The sequence below is a fragment of the Helicoverpa armigera genome, chromosome 26, assembly GCF_030705265.1.
Source record: "Helicoverpa armigera isolate CAAS_96S chromosome 26, ASM3070526v1, whole genome shotgun sequence".
Classification (NCBI taxonomy): domain Eukaryota; kingdom Metazoa; phylum Arthropoda; class Insecta; order Lepidoptera; family Noctuidae; genus Helicoverpa; species Helicoverpa armigera.
Window position 1 is genome coordinate 1843765 of NC_087145.1, and position 26382 is coordinate 1870146.

General features: G+C 36.5%; 2 protein-coding genes across 2 annotated transcripts in view; one reads left to right on the plus strand and one right to left on the minus strand.

Annotated features, from left to right (window-relative positions):
• The window catches only part of LOC110382942 (polyamine-transporting ATPase 13A3), a 28418-nt gene extending 13243 nt beyond the window's left edge, over positions 1 to 15175 (minus strand). Inside the window, exons 1-14 of the mRNA XM_064041690.1 lie at positions 14677 to 15175; positions 12517 to 12684; positions 11877 to 11947; positions 11447 to 11556; positions 9134 to 9296; positions 6215 to 6419; positions 4975 to 5161; positions 4380 to 4515; positions 3839 to 4004; positions 3156 to 3356; positions 2085 to 2285; positions 1628 to 1753; positions 913 to 1066; positions 333 to 454 (exon numbers count right to left, since the gene is read on the minus strand). Coding sequence (XP_063897760.1) covers positions 333 to 454; positions 913 to 1066; positions 1628 to 1753; positions 2085 to 2285; positions 3156 to 3356; positions 3839 to 4004; positions 4380 to 4515; positions 4975 to 5161; positions 6215 to 6419; positions 9134 to 9296; positions 11447 to 11556; positions 11877 to 11947; positions 12517 to 12684; positions 14677 to 14793 — 2127 coding nt within the window. The 5' untranslated portion in view covers positions 14794 to 15175. The remainder of the gene's footprint in view (positions 1 to 332; positions 455 to 912; positions 1067 to 1627; positions 1754 to 2084; positions 2286 to 3155; positions 3357 to 3838; positions 4005 to 4379; positions 4516 to 4974; positions 5162 to 6214; positions 6420 to 9133; positions 9297 to 11446; positions 11557 to 11876; positions 11948 to 12516; positions 12685 to 14676) is intronic.
• Positions 15176 to 15904: 729 nt separating this feature from the next.
• On the plus strand, positions 15905 to 19114 carry LOC110382944 (DNA-directed RNA polymerases I, II, and III subunit RPABC5). Its single transcript, XM_049849732.2, has 3 exons — positions 15905 to 16041; positions 16252 to 16361; positions 18408 to 19114. Exons 2-3 carry the CDS (start codon positions 16267 to 16269, stop codon positions 18514 to 18516), a joined length of 204 nt encoding a protein of 67 aa, XP_049705689.1. The 5' UTR covers positions 15905 to 16041; positions 16252 to 16266; the 3' UTR covers positions 18517 to 19114.
• Positions 19115 to 26382: the final 7268 nt, after the last annotated feature.

Sequence of the window (26382 nt, forward strand, 5' to 3'; positions counted from 1 at the left end):
TTTTGAATTTTAAAAGTTTAACATTATATTATGAACTTTGTCTGAAATACCTGTATTTATTTATTTATAACTAGCTTCCGCAAACGCCTTTTACATAACATAATATAACATTATAGTTTTTTTGCCAATTGCTTCCGAGATACAAACAGAAAATAAGAACAAATTACTATTTTATTTTTATACATATTTTTTTGTTAACTTGGTTATTGAAATACTATAAAAGAGACCATATATATTACAAGGGCTCATATGTATTATATTACCTACTATAGGTTAGTTAGTATTAGTTTTGTGCTGGATATATTCAATGAACTAATTAAACAATTCCTCACCTCTTCCCTGGTCATCTTCTGCAGCTGCTTGAAGGTAGTCTCCATGACGCGGGTGGCCACCGCGATCACTCGGTAACCCTTCTCCGCGTACGAGTTCAGCACCTCGTACAAGTTATCCGGCACTGAGAAGATGGTATTACGATTTTAATTAACTTTGAATGGAAGCAAACCCCATCATAGTTGGGGAAGGCTAGGCAGATGGTTAAATCCTAAGAGTTAATTTTAAAAATATATAAAATACATAGGTGTCTGGAAAGTGGAATATATTACGCCAAAATTGAAAGAACCAAAGTCTACTTTTCATATTCATGACACGTGGCGAATACCGAACGTAGAATAAGTGAATGTAATAAATTTTGAATTTATTTGGATTTTTTTTTTCAGAGTTGAACCAATGCATGGATGTATCAATCATCGACTTCCCGACTCCAGGCTACTCAGTTCAAATTTTCTTAACACACAAAGCCATTTCGGTCCTACCCGGGAATCGAATCTGAGACCACGCCACGCTATGCTTACACTAGCTAGACCAACAAGACAGTTATATCATGACAGGGCTGTTATTAAAACAAAATCTTACCAGTTTCAGGTAAACACAACTTCCTCAGCATCTCAGGAGCTCCTTTAGTGTACACCCTCAAGACATCTTCTCCCAAAACTCTTGTCACTACGGACGAGCGTTGTAAAGATGACACAAACTGATGCTGTTGTACTATACCCACTTCTAGAGGTAGCTGCAATATTGTTAATGTATTATAATATTTGGGATGGTGCCATAGTCATTATTGAAAAAAATAATTTACGTTATATTTATAATAATTATCTACTAAGGAATGTACCAATAGACACATTCTCCACTTGGTTTAGGAAAAAATATAAATTGTTTAATATGAAGAAGTATTGTGAATCTCCGAAATAAGCCAAATCACGACCACGCAAGAGCAGGAGTGTTTTGTTTATACTTCCAACCAACTTCAGACTAGTAGACAAATCTCTAGTGGTACATATTCAAAAAAAAAATATGTAGTAAATTGGAAGTAATATATTTTCTTTTATTTCAAATAGGCCTATGAGAGCTCTTTTGAAACGTCAAGGTAGTTGCGCGGTTTCAAAGAGTGGATCTCAATTGTGAAATCTCAATAGTGAACAATCGGCAAGAAAATCCATAGACAAACTTCAAATGACCCCTCCTGCTAAAACCCACCATGTTCCTTCTTAAGTCCTGTACATACCAGGGCCGCTGTAACTCTTTCGAACAATACTGCAGCCCCGGTACGAGTTTATAATTAACTTACATGTATATCATCGACGTCAATATTAGCAGTTTTCCTCGGCTTGACGATGGTAGGAGTCAGTATCTCGTAGTTAGAAGCTTCTGGAATATCTGGCTCTTCTAACAACCAGCCTGTTGACTCGAACATCTAGGAAACAATATATAAAACGTTTTTGTCACGCTCATGTATGTCTAATAATATTCAGTATGTATAAAATTCAAATTATACTGAAAAATATACTGTTCTTTCAACCTGATTTTGTATAATTTATTATCTCAGAAACATAAGGCTAATACAAAGTCCAGAGAATTTAAATTTGACAAACTGGTGTCTGGTATAATTTATAAATCTCTACAATATATTGTAGCTTAGTGGTAAGGGGGTGCCACTTTTTAGCTGAGGGGGGGGTCAAATATAGGTCTGCCAAGACAAACCCCCTCAAGTTATAAAAATACCTATTAGACACTGTTGTACATACCTTCAAATCCAATGGATCTCCAGCCAGCTCGCCGTCCAACAACGTCAAACTATGGCAGGTCGCCATCCCCATCTTAAGGGGGTGCAACTCGTTGAGCTGTCGGGGGTCTCGCTGGGGTCTGCCGAGCCGAGGGGGGCTCGTGGCTCCACTTACTGCGACTATACCCCACATGTCTAGACCGTCTTCTGTTAGAGTTCCCGTCTGGAAATAAAAAGGAAATAAGTAATATGGAAATTTTGAAAATGTTATATGAAAAGATGGCCTTTTCGTGCCTGAAATGATGATAAATTAGACTATCATGGGTCCAAAAAAATATTATTAACTAATTTATGATGGTAAAATTTATTTATTGTGAATTTATTTTGTATGATTTTATTTTTAAAAATGTATTAAACATGTATAGCCCACAAATAAATGAAAGCAATACATTTTTAAATACCCTTTCAGCGCAAATGATGTTGCTATTGTGACACGTCAAAGACGCCGAGAAAAATGACAATGGAATATATTTGCTATATCTACCTACCCAGAGCTGAGCTGGCTATTGTGTCGATACCTTAAAATGCCCAGATAACCATTTACTAATCATATAAATTTACGGTATAACTATCGTGATAATGTCTAGCGCTTGTATCACTATATCCCAGTACAAAATATTACCTTATCAAAGCACACACAGTCTATGGAGCCGCTAACATTAACAGCTCTAGTGTTGAGACAGGCGATGCGGCCTCGCTTGAGCCGAGCCACGGCGTACAGCCGACCCACTGTCATGGCGGCCGGCAGTGCGGGCGGAATTACTATCGTGATTATGTCTAGAGCTTTTATCACTATATCCCAGTATAGTTATCGGCACGAATCTTGAGCTCTGGCCTACATCTGCGCAGAAGTAATTTATTGGGTCCCTTTTGTGGTATGAAGTGAGGTGCGGGAGCGGGCTAAAGCGGTGATTGGCCCGCAGTGCATCGCGTCACAGCCGTCACTCGGGATTGGTTTTTTGCTAATAAATCACTTCTGCGCAGATGTAGGCCAGAGCTCAAGATTCGTGCCGATAACTATACATAATGTTACCTTATCAAAGCACACACAGTCTATGGAGCCGCTAACATTAACAGCTCTAGTGTTGAGACAGGCGATGCGGCCTCGCTTGAGCCGGGCGACGGCGTACAGCCGACCCACTGTCATGGCGGCCGGCAGCGCCGGCGGTATTACTATCGTGATAATGTCTAGAGCTTTTATTGCTATGTCGCCTGGTCGCAGTGAGCGGTAGGCCTGGGGAAAGAGATAAATAATTAAACATAAAAAATAATTATCTAATAGTTGACAGTTGCTGTCAGTACATGAACTACGGTATTGTCCCTTGGAAATTTACAGCTGTCAACTGTACAGAACATTCGGTACCCCTATGACAAATTTTATTTCCTTGAACTTGTATAGTTCCACAAATAAAGGCTCATATGGACAACATAATTTCACCTGTGACACACCTGTGATGTATATGGAAAAAATGCCTAATTTCATCCTAATTGTTTCGGCCAAATTAGCATAACAAAATATCATCTGATAAAATAAAGTGATCTTAGCTACACTACTTGCAATAACCCAAGTACTATTGAACCGATCTGGCTAAAAATTGGCAAGGTAGCAGAGTAGAACCAGTAGTACATTCTTACGTGAAGCACTTCCCTCGAGACACGAATGGAACCGCAAGAACCTAGTTTACAATACAAGTAAGTATAACATATAGTACTTACCTTAAGAGCGACAGTATAAGCCAGCCCCAGCACAGCGATGCAAGCCAATATGATGATAAACTTGTAGGAGTCACGGTCGAACTTGAAGTCGGCTGGCACCGGGTATAGGATGCTGCGAACTAGCTGCCCCTTGCTCGTGCTGTACCCAGTGCGGAGCACTAGAGCCCTGGGCAATAAATAGACTCTTAGGTAAAAAAAACGGACTCTAAAAAAAGGACAGTTCACGACCTCCTCCTCTTTTTGGTAAAAAAGGGACGTCGTATCTATTTAACCGACTCCAAAAAAGAGGAGACTAATCCAGTGACCCTTCTCGCTGTGGGTGCAGCGTGAGGGAGTGTCAGACTCTTACTGACTAAACCCACCATGTACTTTCTTAAGCACTTTATGTACTTAAGAAAGGCTTTAGGCTTGGTTCATATCGTAGATGTGTCGTAACCCGGGATTGATCCAATAGTACATTGATAAAGATTTTGTTAGACTGCGCAAATCTAACTGGATTGGAAAATTCAATACAGTATAACAATCTATTGGCAGAACTTACTTGACCGGTTCATTATTGTAGTATCGTGTCTGTATAACGCGAGTGCCGCAGAACAGTACCGAGGAAGCATGTTCCTTCAGGTCAAACGGACGATCCACTCGGAGCAACGCTGTTTTGGTTACCGGTACTGATTCACCTGTGAAATAAGATTTATTTAATACACCAGATTTGTTAATTAACAATGTCAACTACTGAACAAAAGGCCAGTTTTAGCGGTTTTCAGCAACCCGCATCCTTTGTCTCCCGTCGACCCGGGCTAGATCACATTTTACACTACGTCTTGAGGTAACTATTTCTGGCATATGGATATTACTGTGAGTCATGTTTTGTGAAAGGATAACAAACATACATACATCCATACAAATTATCGCATTTATAGTATTAGTAGTATAATTTATGTATAGTAAAAACTTCATTATAACCTCCTACTAAATTGTACCAAGGACTATGAGAACGAAAGAATAGGGAATGCAAATGCTTGTGCACTATAATGTGTCTTACGCAGCTGGCTGATCTGCAGCCGTCGCGGCTGATAATCGGCCGGAACGCCTTTATTAAATGATTATTTATGGACGACTTTATAATTCCTACTTACCAGTAAGCATACTCTCATTCAACACTGCAGCCCCCGACAGCAGTGCAGCATCGAAGTGCAGCACACACCCCCTAGGGGGCAGGACTATGATGTCCCCGGGGGACACACAGCGGCTGTCCACCCGTCTGCCGTCCCATAGCTCTACTGTGTCGTGGGCTTCTACTGTCGCGCGGAGATTTGTTTGGTTCTATGATAAATAATAATAATAACCTTTTTACAAACACTTGATTTACTCGTGTTATGGGTCCTAATATAACTGATAAACTACATATTATAACACCTAGACCACGACCAACAAGGATGCTCATCACACAAATGTTGACCGGCCCAAGAATCAAACCCGGGACCTAAGGTACAGCGGTACAGTGACCATTGCGCCATAGGGTTCATCGTTCTGGGTGTGAAGAAGTGTTTAAGTCATTAGGACAGTATGAGCGATGTCCCCGGGAGCTACAGTAGTGCAGCATCGAAGTGCAGCACACACCCCCTAGGGGGCAGCACTATGATGTCCCCGGGGGACACACAGCGGCTGTCCACCCGTCTGCCGTCCCATAGCTCTACTGTGTCGTGGGCTTCTACTGTCGCGCGGAGATTGGTTTGGTTCTAGGCGTGAAGTGTTAGAAGTCATTAGGGCAGTGGTTAAGAGATTGGTAAGTGTGGGTGTATGCATGGGTTTGTGTCTAGGAAAGTAGAGATATTTTTTAAGATAACATCAACATCAGTCTATAGTGTAGACTGATATTGAAGGACAATATCGAGACCTTTCAAGTCCAGGTTGACTTGAAGTCAGAGAGTCCTGCAGTAGAATAAAGGTACAAGTTGGCAGCCGACCGCAGGCGACAACTGCAGACGACGTGTCGCAACGACTAACTACTGGTGTCTATGTATTTCTATGAAATTCCCTCCGTAGTTGAATGAAGCGACATGTCGTCTGCAGTTGTCGCCTGCGGTCGGCTGCCAACTTGTACCTTAATTAAAAGGATTTCATCTTTTATGAAGCATTATTTATATTTTTTCTTTATCATTGAGGAAAAAAATCATTGAGAAGCCTTACCTCATACTCGGTATTTTGGAAAAGAAGGAAGCCATGATATATATGGGAGGATATGTATATACGAAGGTATATATATGGTGACCCTATATTCAACTTTAATAGTTTCTTTTTCATTAAAAATAGGACTGACTTCTATACACTGTTGGAGACTCGAACAAAATCAAGAAATTACTAAAAAAAGCTTACCTTCTTAGTCTGTATAACAGAAGTGGCCACACCGAAAGTCGACATCAGAACCACGGCTATGCAATAATAGTAATACGGTTCGGCTAGCCAAACTGCTATCGTGAACAGTTGGAACACGTAGAAAGGGTTGAAGACTTCCAGAATTATTAGCGTCATCACTGATTGGACCGGCACTTTTATCTCGTTTAGGCCGTAGATGTTTAACCTGCGAAAGATTAGGGATGGTTAAAATTAGTAACTATGGAATGTAAATAGGTGTAGGGTCAGGCTGTTATCCCTTTTGTTAACTCATTAGAGGTCAAACAAAAAGTACGTATATTATTTTGGAATTTTCTTTGTTTTCATATAGAATTGGGAAAAACACAAAATACAAGAGAAATTGGGAAAAAATTGTTTTATATAATCAAGTAAAATAACAAGGTTAACTAACGGGTGATTTTTTAAGTGGTATAGGATTTGATTTTCAAAAAAAACACTAAAAATTTGAAAAATTTGATGAAATCTTTATTGGAATCGATAGAACGATCAATATAATTTAATGTTTGAAGATAATTTCATGCAAATGCTGGCCGCGGCTCCGGTTTAGATGGCCCATTCGCAAAGCCCAATTTCGGCACACTCTCTCGAATAAATGCTTCAATATTGGCTCCCAGTGCGTCAATCGTTGCTGGTTTATCCCTCTAGACATGAGCCTTAACATGGCTCCACAAGAAATAGTCCAAAGGCGCTAGATCACACGATCTAGGCGGTCAATTGACGGGCCCAAAACGTGAGATAAACTGTTCACCGAAGGCGGCTCTCAATTGGGCCATTGTTTCGCGTGTCGTGTGGCATGAGGCACCGTCTTGTTGAAACCACATGTCAGGCATGTCCAATTCTTCCATTTTGGGCAAAAAAAAACATAATTTGGAAGAAGTGCGCGATGCACTCTCTTAACCCAGCATACATTTTGACAGTAAAATTCTATAATTTGCAAGCGTTGTTCGTTCGTAAGCCGATTCATGGTTAAATTATAGACCAAACTGAACAAGTTTGAAAATGACACAAGACACGATTCACGCGTGATCTGTTAAAACAGTGTTGCCAAAAAGTTACCAGCAAAAAAATCACCCGTTACATTTAACTTTACGAGATCTATTATTTACACTTAGGAATATGACTGTACTCAATCGAGTACAGTGACTTCTAATGGACGCGGAGTTAAGTTAACTCAAGTTTAAACTGATCAATATGTATGGTTATTCAGGTTATTCCTTCACCGAAAGCTTAACTGTTTACTTTGAAGTTCAATAGGAATTTCATAGTAACAGATGTTTTAAAAAAACTGATGTATGTTTTCAATGAACTCGAGCCTAACTCAACAAGATTCCTATAAGCTATACTCAATATTCGATTCTTTTATAAGCATTCCATTTGTTATGTGAAGTATTCAATAATATGGAAACAATGTATATATGTATTTAGAATTCCTTTTTTCTTTGTACAGGTGTGGTAATTTTTAATAAAAACATGTTAAAATTACCTATATATATTACCTCTATAAGTGTATTACATTGTTAATTATAAAGTGGTAGTAATATGCAATTTGCAATAAATAACTGTGTTCTTATCGCAATATCTCGGCGAGGAAATTAGGTATTAATTTCATTATGATTACACTATAAGTACAAAATCGACATCATTTGTCAAGCATCGAATACATACAATACTTAACAAACTAAACTTATTACCTGTAAATAAATTCATAAGTTATATAATATATAGATAAACATTATCATCTTCCGAGCTATTTCCCAACTATGTTGGGATCGGCTTCCAGTCTAACCAGATGTAGCTGAGTACTAATTCAATAAATAAATGAAACAAACTATAATAATGTCAAACATTCAATTATATATTCAAGTCATATTATATAGACAAATGAAGCAAAATCAAAAGTAGGTTAGGTAATAAATTATTCTTTAATAATAAGGGTTATGGCATACACATGGGTGTCCTCGATAAGAATTTCCAAGTAAGTACTAAAGTAGCCTATCATTATATTGCAAGGTAACATTATTTATGCACGAGTTCGTGAGAAAGCATACAACTGACAGTCTTTAACTTATGCACCCTTCTTCGACCTTGAAGAAATCGATATAGCTTACGTGGCCTAGCTTCTTCTTCATTTTAAATATTAATCAGGTTGATTATGGAAATAACTTTCTTATTATCGAGTGAGCTGCAGATTTCATCAGCTAACAAGCCCCAGTGTCAAAATTTTCTTTGAATATAGTTCTAACTTTTCTTTTGACGTAAGTATTTGACAACGTGGATCACAAAATTACAGGTATGGAATAAATATGTGGAACTCCATTAGAGCTGATAACGTTGTATTTATCAACAGAAAATAGTCCACATTAATAACTCGATTATGCATCAAAAATAAAAAAGAAATAAAGTACAAATCGGAATACAGAGAAAACAAACAAGGTGTCCCACAGGGCACTGTTTCGGGCCCTCTGCTATTCATCATTTATATGAATGACGTATCGCGTACTCAGCTCAGGCAAAGTTGAAGGTGGCTCGCATCTAATTTCAGAGCACAGACAAGCATATGGCTGTATCTCCTACCTTTGCCTCGAATTCGAGATCAAATATCATGAAATATATAATCGTTCTGTGAAGGCCTGAAACTGCGTTAAGCGGGCGCCCTCGACGTGCAACCGTCGCGTGTCTACGCGCGTGGACACGCGGGTGGACTCCGTGGCTACGCGATGGTTCCCGTCGCGGAGACCGATAGACTAGCCAAATACTAAAACACTTACATCCTTTCCCGTCGCTCGCTGGACGGCGGGGTTGCGCCCATGGCCTGTAGTTGGGCACATGGAGTCTTGTACCTCTGTTGGGAAAAGGCTAGCCAAATACTAAAACACTTACATCCTGACCCGTCGCTCGCTGGACGGCGGGGTAGCGCCCATGGCCTGTAGTTGGGCACAGGTGGCTCCGGCCTCGATGCCGGCCAGTCGCGACCACTGCGCCCGCGCACCGTCCCATATTAGCGACTGCTTCTTGTGACGGAAGTATCTGTAGTTTTGTACGTCTGTTGAAGTTAAAATGTTGTTTTAGTTGAGTGATAAAATGAAATGATGTATAAGCAGTAGAACTATGTAATACAGTGGTAATGTTAGTTCTAGTTACACAGGAAGCCGACCTATAAAACGGCGTTGACAAAACAAAGATATTTTAAATTCTTTTTATTATAATTAATTATGCTTTGGCTAATGTTAAATATATTCTACAACTTTAATTACATTCATGTATGAATACACTTGACGATATTCGAAGCAATGCACTTTTTTATTTTGGTCTCTAAAAGCGAGACAAAAGAATCCTAATGAAATAGAAATCATATTTTAACTATTAGAAAAAGGCTTGATCTAAAACTGTATCGCAACTTTATAATATAAGTAAACTTACTTTAAAAAAAGATGAGACCGTTCTCAATGGCAGACAAAACACGAATGGCTGCTAAACTCCATTTCAATAAATATATACGTATGGCATTGTAGTGTGTGAACAGACAAGCGGTCGGTGCATCGATTTTACTGAATAATACAGTACCCACAAGGCCGAAGAAATTATGGGAAATGTTTCAAATGATCAATATGGTGTGTTAATTTATTTAGAATAATAGCTTCTGCCACCCGTTTTCTAAGAGTACTATTTCCCGCATCTGAATAAAAGTATTTTAAGTTATTTTATCTGTTTGTATAAAAATTGAAACCTATATCCCTTAGTCACGCCTTCACGCCTGAACTGATTAAGCTGAAAATTATAGGTAAGGTAGCTTAAACCCGGGAGAAGGACATAGGATAGATATTTATCACCACCCGCGTAAGGTAAGCAGGTATTTCGGAACGCGGGCGAAACCGCAGTTGGAAGCTAGTAACTACATAAGTATGGCATTGTAGTGTGTGAACAGACAGACGGTCGGTGCATCGATTTTACTGAATAATACAGTAGTTACAAGGCCAGTACTATCTACGCCGAAGACATTGTGGGAAATGTTTCAAAAGATCAATATGGTGGTTGTATGGTTTATGATTATTTAATGTGAGGAATCTACGCTAATACAATAAAGAGCAAATATTTTCATGTTTGTTTGTTTGTACCATACAGCCCCCAAAACTACTGAACCGATGTGAAAGAAATCTTTTAACGTTGGGAAGCTAGTCTATCCCGGGTACGGGAAGAAATTCCCCAGAGACGCGGGCGAAACCGCATGAAACAGCTAGTTTCAAATAAAAATGTAGGTATGTATTTTATTTATCGTAGATCCCGGTCCCTAGAGTGCTACGCGTTACAGTACATAGGTATCTACATACATATTGCAGTTACAAACCTTGTTTAGCCGTTATTATTATCAAATATGCATTTGTGTATGAAATCTAGGCCTACAGAAAATGTGGTTTTTGAACGTGCAAAAATTGTAAACAAAAGAGCACAGTTTATAAACTGTGAAATTGTTGATAAAACCGTTCAATGTTCTAGTAAGTTTATCATTACTCGTGAATTCTTGAAATTAGGTATTCACAATGATAGTAGGTATATTGTACTGTAATTTCTTCCATATTGTGAGGCAAAATTTTGCTTAAATTTCACAAACCGCAACGTTTTTTAGTGTATGTTTGTTACTCCTTCAAGCGCAAACGGCTCAACAGATTATGATGAAACTTGTCAGTAATATAACTCAAACACGTTTTCTCATGATTGTTATGGGTAACAGGATAAAATACAGAATTTATTATAATAATGTTTAGGTATATTAGTTAGATAGTACCTACTCATGTAGGATTGTTTGAATATTTTATCATACTGTCAGGGGCATCCCTGACTTGTGGTCAAGTGAATAATACTGATAGCAGCTTGTGAAAAAACCCCTGATATATGAATTAATATTAAACTAGCTGTTTCCTGCGGTTTCAGCCTCGTCGGGTGAAATATAGCCTATGTTATTCGGGGATAATGTAGCTTCCCAATGCAAAAGAAATTCGTGCCTATAGGTAGTATTCTTGAATATAATATAAAGGAAACATTTTGTTTATTTGTTTGTACAAAAAGGCTCCTAAACTGCTGAACCGATTTGAAAAATTGGTACAAAATTCTTTCCTCTTTATTTTATCTAAGACTAACATTTATTATGTTGTTAAATACAAAGTATCTACTTATATATTAAAATAATGTACTCACTTAGTGTGGATCCGTCATCCAAATGTATGGGCGTATGTATAGCATCCGCACTCTCAATGGGGCCCTTCTCTTTGGTGCCATCGTCGTCAAAGCCTTCGTTGAGAAGACCACTGAAATATAATAAATTATTAGTATATTCTACTGTAATTTGGGCTTTGAAGAACCAGATTTAATGCCATAATTAAACAAGATATAATTTAATTTTCATTGGTATCGCCTTTTGAAAGTTCATTGCTAAGTTCAACGATCTGGTATATATTCTTATGTAATTTTACCCATTTAATAAATCCCCCAGTTTTGGATGTGACCATAGACCAGAGGTTAGGCAAATACAGTAGTTAGGTCTAAATTAACTTGGCAAGTCTGACTGAGGTAGGCTAATTTCAAAGATTAAGTATTACCTAGTTAAGGCTTCGAACAGGTTACTTACCTCGTATCAGCAATATCTTTGTGTAATATTAAATGTATGTAGTAACTTTTGCACTTCTTTTGATATGTTTCCTGAAAACAAATATACAACAGTAGGTTAGTCATCTCATCATTCATTAATAACAAGGTCCTTCTTTCATTAAATGAATTCTTTATCTAATAATAATATAGAGATATATCCATTCCATATATAAGAGGAAAATATTCATACAATGTGTGTCATTGTAGCAAGCTTGGATGGGCAGCGACTCAAGCCGCATGTTAGAATTGAATCAAACAAATTGTTATAATGTACGTCACGTGCGGGCCGCGCCTCAAGCCAGTATAAGTACTTTCTATGTTATTGATTAACGGCTTTGGGAAGTAAATAGTGTTTTGACTGCATTTTTACCCTGATTCTTTCCTGCTCCCTTGATTGTTTCCGCCGTGTTTCGGTAGAGACGTTAAATTGATGAGTACCGGTTGTCTTTTGCAGCCGATACGGGTAATCAGAAGCCAGAAAGAGTGACTATTGCTCTTAACAAAATCTAACTAATCTAATCTAAGAACTTGAGAAGGTAGAGTCCGATTACACTGGAAGCCTATCCCAACAAACTTGGTTAAATCCTACGCAAACAAGTGACTAAATTAAGCATACTTACAACAACTAGGACTCTATCAGCTATCTGGAAGGAGCATCTGACGCAGGTAGCATACAGCAGCCACGTGGGAAGCCAGTGGAAGACCAAGAAAGGTAGCCCGATGAATATGCACGATAGTGTATATGTGAGGACCGTCCGCCATCTGCTTTTGCGGTAACCGTATACCACCTGAGGACAAACAATTTAATTATTATTATGTACTAGCTTTTGCCCGCGACTTCGTTCGCGTGGAATAGTGACTTCTGTCAATTTTTGGTTTGACCAATAGATGGCGCTATATGTCCGTATTTTTTTTTTTTAGTGTTGTAATAAAAACTATCCTATGTCCTTTCTCAAGTTCCAAACTTTGTCTGTACCAAATTTCACACAAATCGGTTCAGTAGTTTAGGCGTGAAGATAAGACAGAGAGACAGAAAGACAGACAGACAGAGTTACTTTCGCATTTATAATATTATTATATTATGTAATATTATGTAATATTATGTAATTATGTATTAGTTATTATGTATATTATGTATGTATGTAGGAAAGATAGTGAACTCTGTATTACGGACCCTGGCTAATACAGCTAGTATCAATTCTTTTATCTCATTGGTATAGTGGGATGACAGAATAATCTGACAGACTAGATCAGCAACACATCTATATTTCTTGATGACTAACTTTTCCACTCCTTCATAACAGGAAATTACTGCCCGTACTGGGATAAAATAAAGCCTATGTTACTTGGGAAGAGTACAGCTCTCGAACCGAGAAAGAATATTCAAATCTGTTCAATAGCCTGTACGATTTAAACAAACAAAAGAATGTTTCCTCTTAATTATATTAGTATAGATTTAAGCTCTCTAAGTTAATTTTAATCGACTAGGATACACCAACCTGCCGGATCAACTACAGCCAATATAGCTTCAATTAGCAATTAAGAAAACTTTATAATAAATTAATAACAATAAATATCCAATAGATAATTGCAACAAATTACCTGAACTATTAAACAACATCTGTTATCTTATTAATTAACTAATTGCAGCTGTTAATTACATATTACATTAAGAGTATTGTAATATTTTATCAATTATTTACACTATACAGCTGCAAGATGAGTAATGGCATACTTTGATAACTACACAATAGTGGTTCATTGAGATAATATGGGTTTTACAAGCATTAATGTTGTATGATAACTAGCTAGACAAAACTGTGTATAATAAAATTAATTTATGATCTAAAGGGAAGATTTTTTTAATGTCAATTATCTTCATTTGAGCAATAAATAAGGCAGATTAACATATGTTCCATACAAAAGCTGTTACATGACTCATATTCTTCATACAGAAGTTTTATGGTGATTGAAAAATTGGCCCTATATACATATTATAGTCTACTACCTGTCCTGTGCAGTTTTACCCAGGACCTGGGAGAACCTCTAAAACCAGGTAAAATGTAGCCTGTATCCTTTCTCAAGCTCCAAACTAATTGTGTACCAAATTGCAAATAGGTCTGGTAGTTTTGGTGTGAAAGGACAGATGGACATCTATAATATTAAGTAAATATAAAACACTAGACAGGAAACTTGACAAGGTTGACTACTATGACAATAATGTTTAATTTCGCCATTTACATACTATCTACTTTATTCTGTGGTCTACAGAGAATTTGGTTACTTTAGCTTACCATAACCTTTCACCTTAGCAAATTATTTAAGAATTTTATACTGTCATCATTCATATTTACCTAGTTATCTGAAAAAAGAGAATAAACTGGTTTTGAACAAAATGATCTAAAGATAAATATTTATTTTTGGTCTTGCATTGGAAATTTAATTTGAGGAATTAGGTATACAAGTTTTATGTTTATATTTCTTCACATCAGAGTTGCAAAACCAGTTTCCAACCAGTTGTAAAAATAAGAGCAGAGTTGCATTTTATTTATTTTTTTAGAAGCAAACTAAAGACAATATTTCAACATGAAACAATTATTATCTAACCAGCATGATGCTCCAAAAAAAATATAAAACCTGCAATACTAACTTAATGGTTACATTTTAAGTTTATTTGCGAATTTCGCCTCTTAGATAACCCAAAGACCCCGAATATAGTAATTTTACATTTACGCTTATTTTGATCGTAAATAAATAAAAAAAATACTGCTTATTATTACCTGTACAAATTCAGGATCAGTATTGATTTTCTGTGCAGTGAGTTCCAAATATAAATCTCTATTATTCTCATATTGAATAAGAGGTTGAACATCGTCCTCGGAAAATTCAGAATCCATTGTTTTCAAGTTTTAAACAGCTGTTAAAACACTATAACTATATTGCGATTGTTGCTAATTCTATTGCTTTTGTTAATTAATTTGTGCTTTCGTTTGTTTATTTAAACATTGTATTAAAGATTCTTGTTATTGTTTCTATTATGAGTGAATAGGAAATCAAAATATCTCATGGTCAGCATTCACTTAGAATGACTCAATTTTTCTTTCAACGCGAGATCATTATTCCGTTTTAAAGGTTCGCCGTATGTACATAGTTTATATACATATGACAATCACACAGATTTTTGCACTTTTACTCATACTAATTAATATTTTTTGTTTAATATAGATTCACACACAACACAGAAAACGCAATTAAAAAAATAGCTATGATTGAATGAAAAGAAAATGAATGAACTAGTATGAAAAGCTGTCAGACAGACAGATCGATAACTAATGTTGCCAGCAATTCAAACAGTTTTGGCCTAAAAAATCAAAAGGAAAACTACTTTTGTAAACGTTTTTTGTAAAATGGTATATATAATTCACTTTTCTATGAAAGGTGAGGAAGTTATTTATTTATTTATAATAATAAAACATTACATTTTTAACCATCTATGCCGAAACAAACATTTGAAATAATCAAATATTTGTTATTAAACATGCTTAATAAGCCTTACGAGAGTTTAAATAAACAATGACGGACTTACCGACTGGCTGTCATCTGTATTTAGATATTGTTCCATACTCAGTGTCATTTTGATCTAGATTTTGTTGGGTGGCCGTAGAAGTTAATAATCCCTGTAACAAAGACAAATAACTGTCAGAAAAGGTTTCATAGGTAGGATATATGTGGTAACTACATTAAGCTTAACTAATTAATTTGTACGTTTGTATGTCTGAACCCACTGAAAGGATTAAATAGCTTATAATATGCAACTTAATCACAGTAATCTATTACAATATATTATTAAAGTAGTTAAATTAAATGTAAGCTAAATTATTAATAATTTAATAAACAAATTAAATACCCAGATGAATTAATGTTGGGCAACACTGAAACATTTTCTTTATTATCTATGCTCGAAACGAACGAGCAGTTTAACGTACTTCACTCATTCGTTCAATTTTACGTCAGCAGTGATGAGCAGTGTCTGTCACGCAGTAAGGCTGTGTTTGTGTGTGTATATCACAAAGTTGCAGAAAAAATACGATTATAATCAGTAAAGAGTAGAAAACATAATAATAAATATTTGAAACTATTAATTTGTAAGTAAGAAAAATGTAGATATTGAACTTTATTAGTATTTACAGAAACATAACCTCAAAAACTCAACGCGAGAAGTTTGTTTTGATAATAATTAACCCTATAAAACACTGTTTCTTCTAGTTCTTTCTATTTAAATGTACTTAATGTACTGCTAGAACTTGATAGTTGTTATTTGTTAGTTAAAGGCTGTACTCCTGTTTTTATTTCAGGTCTGTTGGTTCAAAATGATCATTCCAGTGCGCTGTTTTACTTGTGGGAAGGTTATTGGAAACAAATGGGAGGCCTATCTCGGTCTTCTGCAAGCTGAGTACACGGAGGGGTTAGTATCAATCTCTTAAACACACTATAAAGGTTTATAAACACTTATTGGACTTATGTAGTGCTTCGGACAATGTTAACACTAAATTCTACTGTTACACCAGTTAAAGGTGCCAATTTTTTTGCATTAGAAGGGAATGATATTGCTTTTTGAACATTCTGATAGATAAAGTACATTTTAATTTTTATAAAAGTACTGAAAATCAGCATTTGTTCACCAATGTATACCAAATTATTTTCAGCATCAGCATTGTAATTTATATTAAATACTCCCTGTTTCATAGTGTCATTCCTGGGGAAATTGGGGGTTGCCCGGGTAACTGGGTTGAGGAGGTCAGGCAGGGCAGTCGCTTCTTGTAAAGCACTGGTACTCAGCTACATCTGGTTAGACTGGAAGCCGACCCCAACATAGTTCGGAAAAAGGCTCGGTGGATTCCTGGGAAAACTCCTATTAACTAATATAGCCCATGTTAACCAGGATGGTGTAGTTTATCAACAATGACGAAGAACCACAAACAAAAATATTTATCCTATTTATGTATAATAACTAATACTAGATAAAATTATCCGTTCAATATCCATATTTATCTACCACTTTCTTTCATCACATTCTGAAATCCCGGCTAAGACATACACCTCATACTTTAAAGTCAATATTCACACGAAATCTTTATTACCTACCAACAAAGTAAACTTTTTATTACCCACCTAAACTAAACAACATAGTTTCATTACAAAAAAACATACTAAACTAAACTATTACAATAGCTCACAAAATAACCGCCATTAACCGAATGACATTCATAAAAAGAGATAATTTTCTCTTATCTTAGTCTATTTGAAGTAAAGCTTAAGGAAAACTGGTTTTATCTGCAGGAAATGGCTTTGAGAAAATACTGTTTGTTTCTGAGGCTGCCAGTAAATTAACAAAGACTGACAAGGTTGTTTTAGCTTCTTTTTAATTACACAGCTGTAGTTGTCAAGTGTTTATATTATTGATCAATAGTAGACCTAAGTTTAGAATATTGTCTCTAGGTGGTAGTAATTTGAATCCTTGTTATAGGGAAATACTTAAAATTGTCATCTGCCTAGCCTTTCCCATGCTATATTGGGGTTGGCTTCCAATATAATCAGCTGAGTACCTGTGTTTAACGTGGAGCAACTGCCTATCTAACTTTACAACTGCTCGACTACCAATTAATAACTGTCTTCAGGTTCTTCTGTACCTAAAATAAAATCTTAATAAGCTTTATCATTTTACAGTGAAATTACCATGTTGCAAATTATTTCAAACATGAAGACGTACATACATTATTTACAGGAATATTGTCTATGTGTGAGCATAGGAAGTATTATTTTGCTAGGTAAAGAGATCAACTTACACAGTTTCTATTCTGAAAACTCATAAATATTTATTGCGAGCAATATTAGTATTGAGAACATGCATTATTTATGCTCTCTCACGTATTACTAGCGACTTATTACTACATTTTGTATGGCTTTGCAAATAAGTGATCATAAAATGAAATCATTACACTGTGATAATAGGAACTTATTTTGTACCATTTTCAAAGATAACATTTTACTTACTCGTGCAAACTGTTAATTTCTTATGCTTATTCGCTTTTTTTAATATGCAAGTTCCAGATATCTACTAAAATAATTAATCTATGATTTTCTTCTGATTGGTTTTATCTTAAAATAAATTAATACTTGCAATAATACTAACAACTGGCTGTTTCCCGAGGGTTCACTCGCGTCCCGTAGTACTTCGGGGACAAAATATTGGCTAAATAAATATAATACCACCGGGGATAGTGTACCTTCCCAAAAGTGAGAAATTTTCCAAATCGATTCTGAAGTTTTGGAGCCTTTAGATTACACGCAAAACATTTACCTTTTTATTACCTTTTTATTATATACTCTAGAAAGTATAGATGGTATAGAAGTAAGGATTAAAATTGAACTGCTTATTTTAACCATTCCTGTTTTTTTTCTTCAAAATAGTTTACTATTTTTATTCATATATTTTCTTTTACTTCTTCAGTGACGCCCTCGACGCTCTCGGCTTGAAGAGATACTGCTGCCGAAGAATGCTACTTGGCCACGTAGACCTGATCGAGAAGTTACTCAACTACGCACCACTGGAGAAATAAACTAAACATTGGAGAAGAATTAGTTTATAAGCTATTGTTATCATAAACTTAGAGGATGGATTAAAAATATATTTGATTACTTAAAGCCCATGATTTTTATGGGTATAAATTAATATATTTTGATCTTCCCTGTATGTTTGGCTTTTTACCGCGGATTCACCCGCAAACTGTGGAAACTAGTGCCTGTATCTGGATAAGATACCTATAGCCATATCACCCAGGAATAGTGTAGCTTCCCAACAGTGAAAGTATATTTAAAATCTGTTTAGTTATTTTGGAATCTTGTTTGTACAAAAAAATGTTTCCTCTTAAAATATTAAAATAGGAAAACCTCATGAGCCTCCAATCCATTCAGTTGTTTTTGAGTTTATATTTAAAAACTGCCAGACAAGACATGGTAGAGGATAGCTTTTATCGTGTATAATATTTAATTCATTCTCTAGGTCTATGGTTTTTTATTTTGTGATAAATAATATACTGAACTTTATAAGTTTAAAAGAAATAAAATGAATAAGCATACCTAAAACTTTATTTTAATAACATAAAGTAAAACAAGTTTCTTAAAAATAACTTTATGACGCATTATGTGTAAATTAGTGTATGGCAGTTTTTTGTTGCATTTAATAATCTACGTAATAATTATTATTCTAGGTTCATAACAAGTATTTGAGTATACCGGTTTTTTAAAGGAAAAAATATGAGAATTGCTGTATAATTTTTATTGTATTTTATTTATTATTTACTGTCATTATTTTAATGCAATGCAACTTTAACCTTGTTCTGTAGAAAGTAAAGTTGCGCAGTATTATTCATCCAGAGACAATTGAAAAAGGTCACATGTTTCGACATGCGCAGACGCAGAAAAAAATAAAACATGGCGCAGACACATGTCTCGGGAATCCCAGTGAAATCCATTACCTATAATCATTTAAATGCACTATGTATGTATATAATATTATAAATGCGAAAGTAACTTAGCTATCACGCCAAAACTATTCAACCGAATTCAATGGTACCTACAAAGATACCAGATAAGAACCACTCTTAACTAGGGGTATTGGGTGGCCCGGGTAACTGGGCTGAGGAGGTTAGATAGGCAGTCGCTCCTTGTAAAACACTGGTACTCAGTTGCCTCCGGTTAGACTGGAAGCCGACCCCAACATAGTTGGGAAAAGACAGATGATTGGTACCATCGGAACGAGTGGAACCACATGGTACTCTAGTTGATGTCTTGATGATAAATTAGAAATTGTTAAAACTCTTACGCATGGTGAACAGGGATTTTACCGCACGCAAATAAAACAAACTCGATATCAGACAAAATGTTATCTGTACTATCTCAAAGCATCTGTATAAAATACCCACTTCAACGTAGAATCGTCACTTCAGAGTATTTTTACGAGTTGTATCTACGCATAGGTACCTAAGTACTTTTATCTCAATGCTTGGCTCTGGATAAATAAACCCTCGCTAATATGAACTAATATCATAAACGCGATAGATAGATAGGAACGTTAAATTAGACTTTCTCTTGTATTGAAATTCTATTTGAGTGATTAAACTTCTTGCAAATGCGTGATTGGAGGATTCATTTAATAAAACATGAGTTTGTGGTCATCTCACAAATTCGAGCTGGTTTTGATGCAGAAATACCAGTGTCAACATAGAAACCTATCTACCTACTAAAACGCACCTATGTTCTTGTTTACCAGGGTTTCGGTAACTCTTTCGACAATTGAGAACTTTTTCGTTTGTTTCTTTGAAGATTTCTAGACTTAAAAGTTTTAGTAGCAACGAGGCTTTCTCCTCTCCTACACAATCCCGCAACTCCGGCAGGCCTTGGCCCTACTGGGCCCCACTGGTGGCCTGGAGCCTCAACTTGAATTTCCAGGGAAAAGATTACATTATTTATACTGAGCCGTGCACCAGGGCTACCTACGGCAAATCGTTTAAACAATCCTGCAGCCGTCCTATTACTATAAAACCTATCTTGTTTCACTAATACATTACTCAATAGGTCACCACAGATTACCATTCAAATTAAGCTGGGGAAGGATAGCGTATTGCCTCACTGCCATTTAATATGCGTTGTATGTACGTCATAGTGAATTGACCCTATGTCTAAAATTGGATACAACACGTCAGCTTGTTGCTATCATTATTTCGTAGAGAGGTTCATACCGGATTGCTTTTTCATTGATTGAAAAACGTTTGACGTGATTTCATCTTTAGTTGAAATTGCAATAACCTGGTAAAATAGATAGGAACGGTCAGCAACACAAATTTAAGAATACTCTCGTAAGTAGGTTACTGCTGTAAAGACTACCTACAGAACAAAATAACCTGTTCTCGAAGGAGATCAACCAGCCTTCTGTGCAGGACACAGGTATTATTAAAGTGCATAATATTGACGCAGACTCTGGTGCACTCTCTAGTATCTTCTTCCCTTACTTTCATATGCTTTCATAGCCCGATGCAACGGTAATGCGATACGACCCGAGAGTGATCGGGCCCAAGAATGTACTCTTCGAGGAACGGGAGCTGTTGGTCACTACCAATTAATTTCCATACTCCATCTGCGTGTTAAAATCCAAGCCCCGGCACGGACATGACATTTGCACTTGCAATTGCTACACCAACGGGACCATGAAATAAAGAAGTAATTAGGTGCTTTAACTTCTTAGTTCATGGTTCTGGTGATAATGTGTCCCTACTTACTGAATTTAAAAAATGCCTTGAACATCGAAAACTCGTCAGACAGCGTCCGTATTTGGTGAATTAAGGATATTCGACTGGTTTACATTTAGAATATCATTGTATTATGTAGGCGACCTTATGACACAAGCGGTTGCAACATAGGTACTTATAAAAATGCAAATGCTATCGTTCTTCAAGATGATATCTCCTTATTTGGTAGATATTCGACACATTTTATTTTGGTATTCGTGCAGATTTCAACTTTTTCTTTCTCGCATTGGGCATTGTGTTTCTATATGGAAAGGTTCAAATGTGAAATTTAGTCTCAGAAAGATCGGAGACAGACACAACATTGGCTTAATATGTTGTTAGGTATCCAGTGTAATACTACTTTACAACAGTATAGGCTAACAAAAGAACTGGCATTAATTTTGGCAGTAGATAGGTATAACGTAAAAGAGTGGACACATCTCAACTTTGTAATACATGATGGTATAGGAAACTAAAAATATCTTGAGGAATCCTTCACCAATCTGCCTAGAGCAAGCACTCTTTCCTTTTCTGTATGAGAAGAGAAATAAAATGCATTCGTAGAATCCTTAACAGCCAGTTTCTTCATCAAAAGTTAAAGCCAAAGTAAAAGTCAAAGTAATGTCTAAAGTTAAAGTAACGGTTAAATTCAATTTTTCTATGAATTTTGCTGTCACTTTAGCCTTGAAAAAACGAATTTGACCGTTACTTTTACTTTAGACATTACTTTAACTTTAACTTTTGATGAAGAAACTGGCCGTAAGACATGCAAAAATGACGTAAGTATTTAAAAATATAACTGTAGCTTAAGTATTGCTTTCTTCTCAACATTTATGCAAAACTGTGAAACCACAAAGCCCGTCAGTTGTAAAGATTATCCTCCCATGACAGTTTGCAGTCATCTACATAAATTAAAGCTATTGTTTTTGTGGCAATTACCAAGACATTCAGTATGAATGATGGTTACGCCCTGAGTCACGACAATTCTGTATTTTTTTACCCTTGTAAATATAGGTAAGTTTATTGTGTAGGTACATAGGTATTATTGCCACTTCTTTGAATATTTATTTAATCTCAATCTATAATAACCAACCGCATGTGCCGTTTCGAAAACTGCCATATTCCAGGTGATGTTTTTTTTCATTTCTATCACATTCCATATAAATGTGAAAGATTAACAATCTAATCATCCTTTTCATTTATAATGTAGATAGATAGATAAAACATTTATTCAGACAAACAAAAAGACACCACAAAGATACACAATAAGAAAAATAAAACAAAACAAGAAGTGGGTAGAAAGAGAAACATGAAATACAATCAGAGATTAACGGCGCGCTGCAGTGTCTTACGTTTGCACCGAATGGGAGTCCAACTCAGCATGTGTCAGGTAGAATACCTGACGCTGGTATTCTGCTGGATCCCTAAAAATGACGCACGGACGTCGAGTAGACTATTGGTGTGTGTGCTGTGTGTATTTGAAGTAAGTGTTTTATGTTCTGTGTGTGTGTTGTGCTTGAATGTGAACTATGATTAATATTGAAGTGTAGAAATGTGTTACTAGATAAACTACTAGTACTAGTTCTCTCAGACTACGAGTGAACCGGAATACGGCGACGAAACACCATCACGGCAGGTACCTGTTATCGCTATATTATGGACGTGTTTGAGATCGTCATACCAAGTTCTTTTTGTGAGTTAATGAGGAACTTTCGAAGGTGTATTCTAAAAGTACCAAGAGTTTTGGCATTTCTTATTGGCGGGGGAATATTGTTCCAGCATTTAGTAGCAGTGTGTACTAAGTAAGTAGCTTGAGCCAGCGGAACTTTTTCGCGCACCTGGATCAAGTGTCTTAAAGCCTTCCTAGTTACATGGGCTATATCATCCTCCGAGCCTTTCCCAATTATGTTGGGGTCGGCTTCCAGTCTAACCGGATGTAGTTGAGTATAATTGTTTTACAAGAAGCGACTGAAGCGAGCGGGCTAATATTGAAATAATTTTTCAACCGATCCTGTTGTTCTTGAGATCAGAACTCTTCAGTTTTTATTAATAGGATAGATTAGCTCATAGATATAAGGATGCTCATTCTTATCAATCCTGGGTATTCACTGATACTAAAGGGTTTTAACATAGATTGCATTCTTCTTTATTTCTCAACACACATTGTTAAGTATCTATCTATGAAATAAAACTGATTGCAACGTCGTTTTCAAGAACCTTTGTGTTAATAGACATTAAATTGCTTTGCCCTTTGTCTGACGGACACAAAATTACTGTCATATTTAAGGTACGTTTTCAATGCTAGTTGCCGACCACACATGCCGCGACTGCATGAAATCGGCCGCAGCTGCACTACTGGTTTGTATGTATTTATAATCATCGGCACGAATCTCGAGCGCTGATCTTCACCTGCGCAGTAGTAATTTATTGGGCCCCTTTTGTGGTACGAAGTGAGGCGCAGGGGCGGGCTAAACCGGTGATTGGCCCGCAGCGCATCGCGTCATAGCCGTCACTCGGGATTGGTTCTTTGCTAATCACTTCTGCGCAGGTGAAGGTCAGAAGATTCGTGCCGATGATTCTACATGAAACCGTTTTGGATCGAAGCGGCAGCAGCACGTGCAGTCATTCTCAGCTATAGACCAATTTCTTGAGTCGCGTCACCTTAAATCTACATCAAATATCTTGGTACATAGGTGCTAGGTACAAACTGCAGTGATTACCTTGCAATAAAGTCATATACTTAGGTATACTTATGTCTTACATAACGTTTCGTGGTTACAAATTACCTTGATTTCCTGTATCATTAGAACAAAATTGCTATCTAACTACGAGTATCTATGTCAAATTATTTATTTATGTGTTTTTATTGACGCACTGGCGTGCCTACCTTTGTCAATATTATCATCATCTACAAATCTTATAACTCTCATTTCCCAAATTAAGTATCATAAAACAATATTTATTTTCTTACTGAATAAGTGAACACCTCTATTTCATGGCAAATCAAGGGTTCTTTTGATTGAAGCCTACCCATACTTATTATACCTAAAGGCTCAAGTCAATGCTGCGGGATTGTTCGAAAGAGTTACCGCGGCCCTGGTACATAAAGGGCTTAGTAGGAACATGACGGGTTTCAGTCAGTCTGATACTCCCTCTAGCTGCACCCATAGAGGAATCATTTGATGATTTTCCATAAAAACAGGCTGGCTTTTTAAAATCCAGATACACGTAGCAGTTATGACGCGGATGTGCTGAGTACACAAGTAGTTCCCCTTAAACCGATGGCAGAAGCTAGTTTGCAAAATAAATATGGCGCCAGCCAGTCGGGTGTTTAGCTAAACAGCCCATTGATCAGGTCACGCCCCGTTTGTCATTCTGAAGGTTGCAGGACAATATGACATTTGATTAGCTGGAATCAGGACCGGAACGGATCATGAAAAGGTATCCATTGACTTAGGTAGCTATCACTGGACAATACAGATCAATTTACATGATCAAGCCCTTTGAAGAGGTACAGACGTTTTATTTCACGAAAGCAGGTAAGCTTTACTTGTGTGTGTCAATGTACGTGAACGTTGTCGTTGTATGTGTAAGCTTGACAGCGCTTTTTATTGGTCGAGTCACCGACTCCTACATAGACAATGTGCATGTACATTTACCCACACAAGTTTAGCTCATCCGCTCTCGTGAAATAAAAGATCTGTACCAACCTGAGAGTTTTTTGTCCTGTAGGTATTCATCGGAAAGGCTATGAATAATGACCGGAAAATGGTGAGAGAATCAGATAATGTTTTGTTGATATTACAATGGATTATTTTGATTTATTGTAGTGAAGTATAATGTATCGGTATACTCACGAACAACCTCTTTTTCCGACGGAATTGGTACGAAAAGGTATCTAGACTTTAAAATAAAATTTCAGTACTCGCCCTTTTAGGATTTCCCACATTTGCAATGCACGTCGTCAGAGTCGTTAGAGTAACTCTCATTAGATGTGTCTATGTTTTATCTTTACCTCTATTAACTGCCTGTACGTCGCTACTTATAAAACAAAAGAAAATCAATGATGTCTCGCTTATATCTGACCTAGAACGGTTTAAAGCTTCGTACATGACCAATAATTTCCTCAGTGCCTTTCAGCTAGCCTTTCATTTAACCTTTCAGCTATGTATAGATTTCTGGCACTTTCAGCTATGGTCATTATTGTCCCACTGCTGGGCACCGGCCACCTCTCACACAGAGAAGAATTGAGCGTTAATCCTTTACAAATCGACTAACAATTTTCATCACTTCCAAAACTAGTTACCTATCGAGGGTCGCAGACCAGACATAATGAGAGGACATTTAGGGGACCCTGAGCCCCCCTCCGCCTTGAGTTTGGCGGTTTGGCCCACCGTGATATATTGCGAATATATTGACTACTAACTGAAACGTTGTTGCTATGAGGTAGGTCGTGACATCGGGATGAGTATATTGGTATGACCTTTGTATTAATAAGATTTTTTTTGTGATTGCTTCCGATAAGTCGTGCTGTAGAAATACAACGGGTTCTGAAGCATTTAGCTGTGGTCGTTTCGTATGTGTCGGTCCATGTAAAACACTGGTATATAGCTAGCTGCATCTGGTTAGACTGGAAACCGACTCCAACATAGTTCCTCTTTCCTTAAAGAATGTTATGATGAAGTTCGTTATTCAGTTTTTTTTTGGAATTTGTTGCCCCGATTTCTCTTCCCAGCTAACACACATGGTGTTGTATAGTGGACGTTTCAGGACTGTCTTTTGTTTTATCTTTCGAAAATAGTACCGTTTGCACAATAATTGCAATTCTCTGCATTCAAAAATATTTTATGCAAATTGCACAAAGGCACCTTCGATAACAAAATGGTATTAATAATAAAATTCATGTCGTGTTTCGGTAATTACACGGCTGATTTAGATTGCAAATAAATTATTTCAACCGTGAAAATCATGAAAAATAACTATAATCATATACCCTACCTACTATAGCTTATAGGTTGTTGAGTACCAACAAGGTAAAAAGTCCAAAAACAAGTTTGCGAAAGACGTTCCAATATCAGTAACTAAAACGAATTATTAAAACAAAAAAGTAATTCGATCCGTATTACAAATGAGAAATAT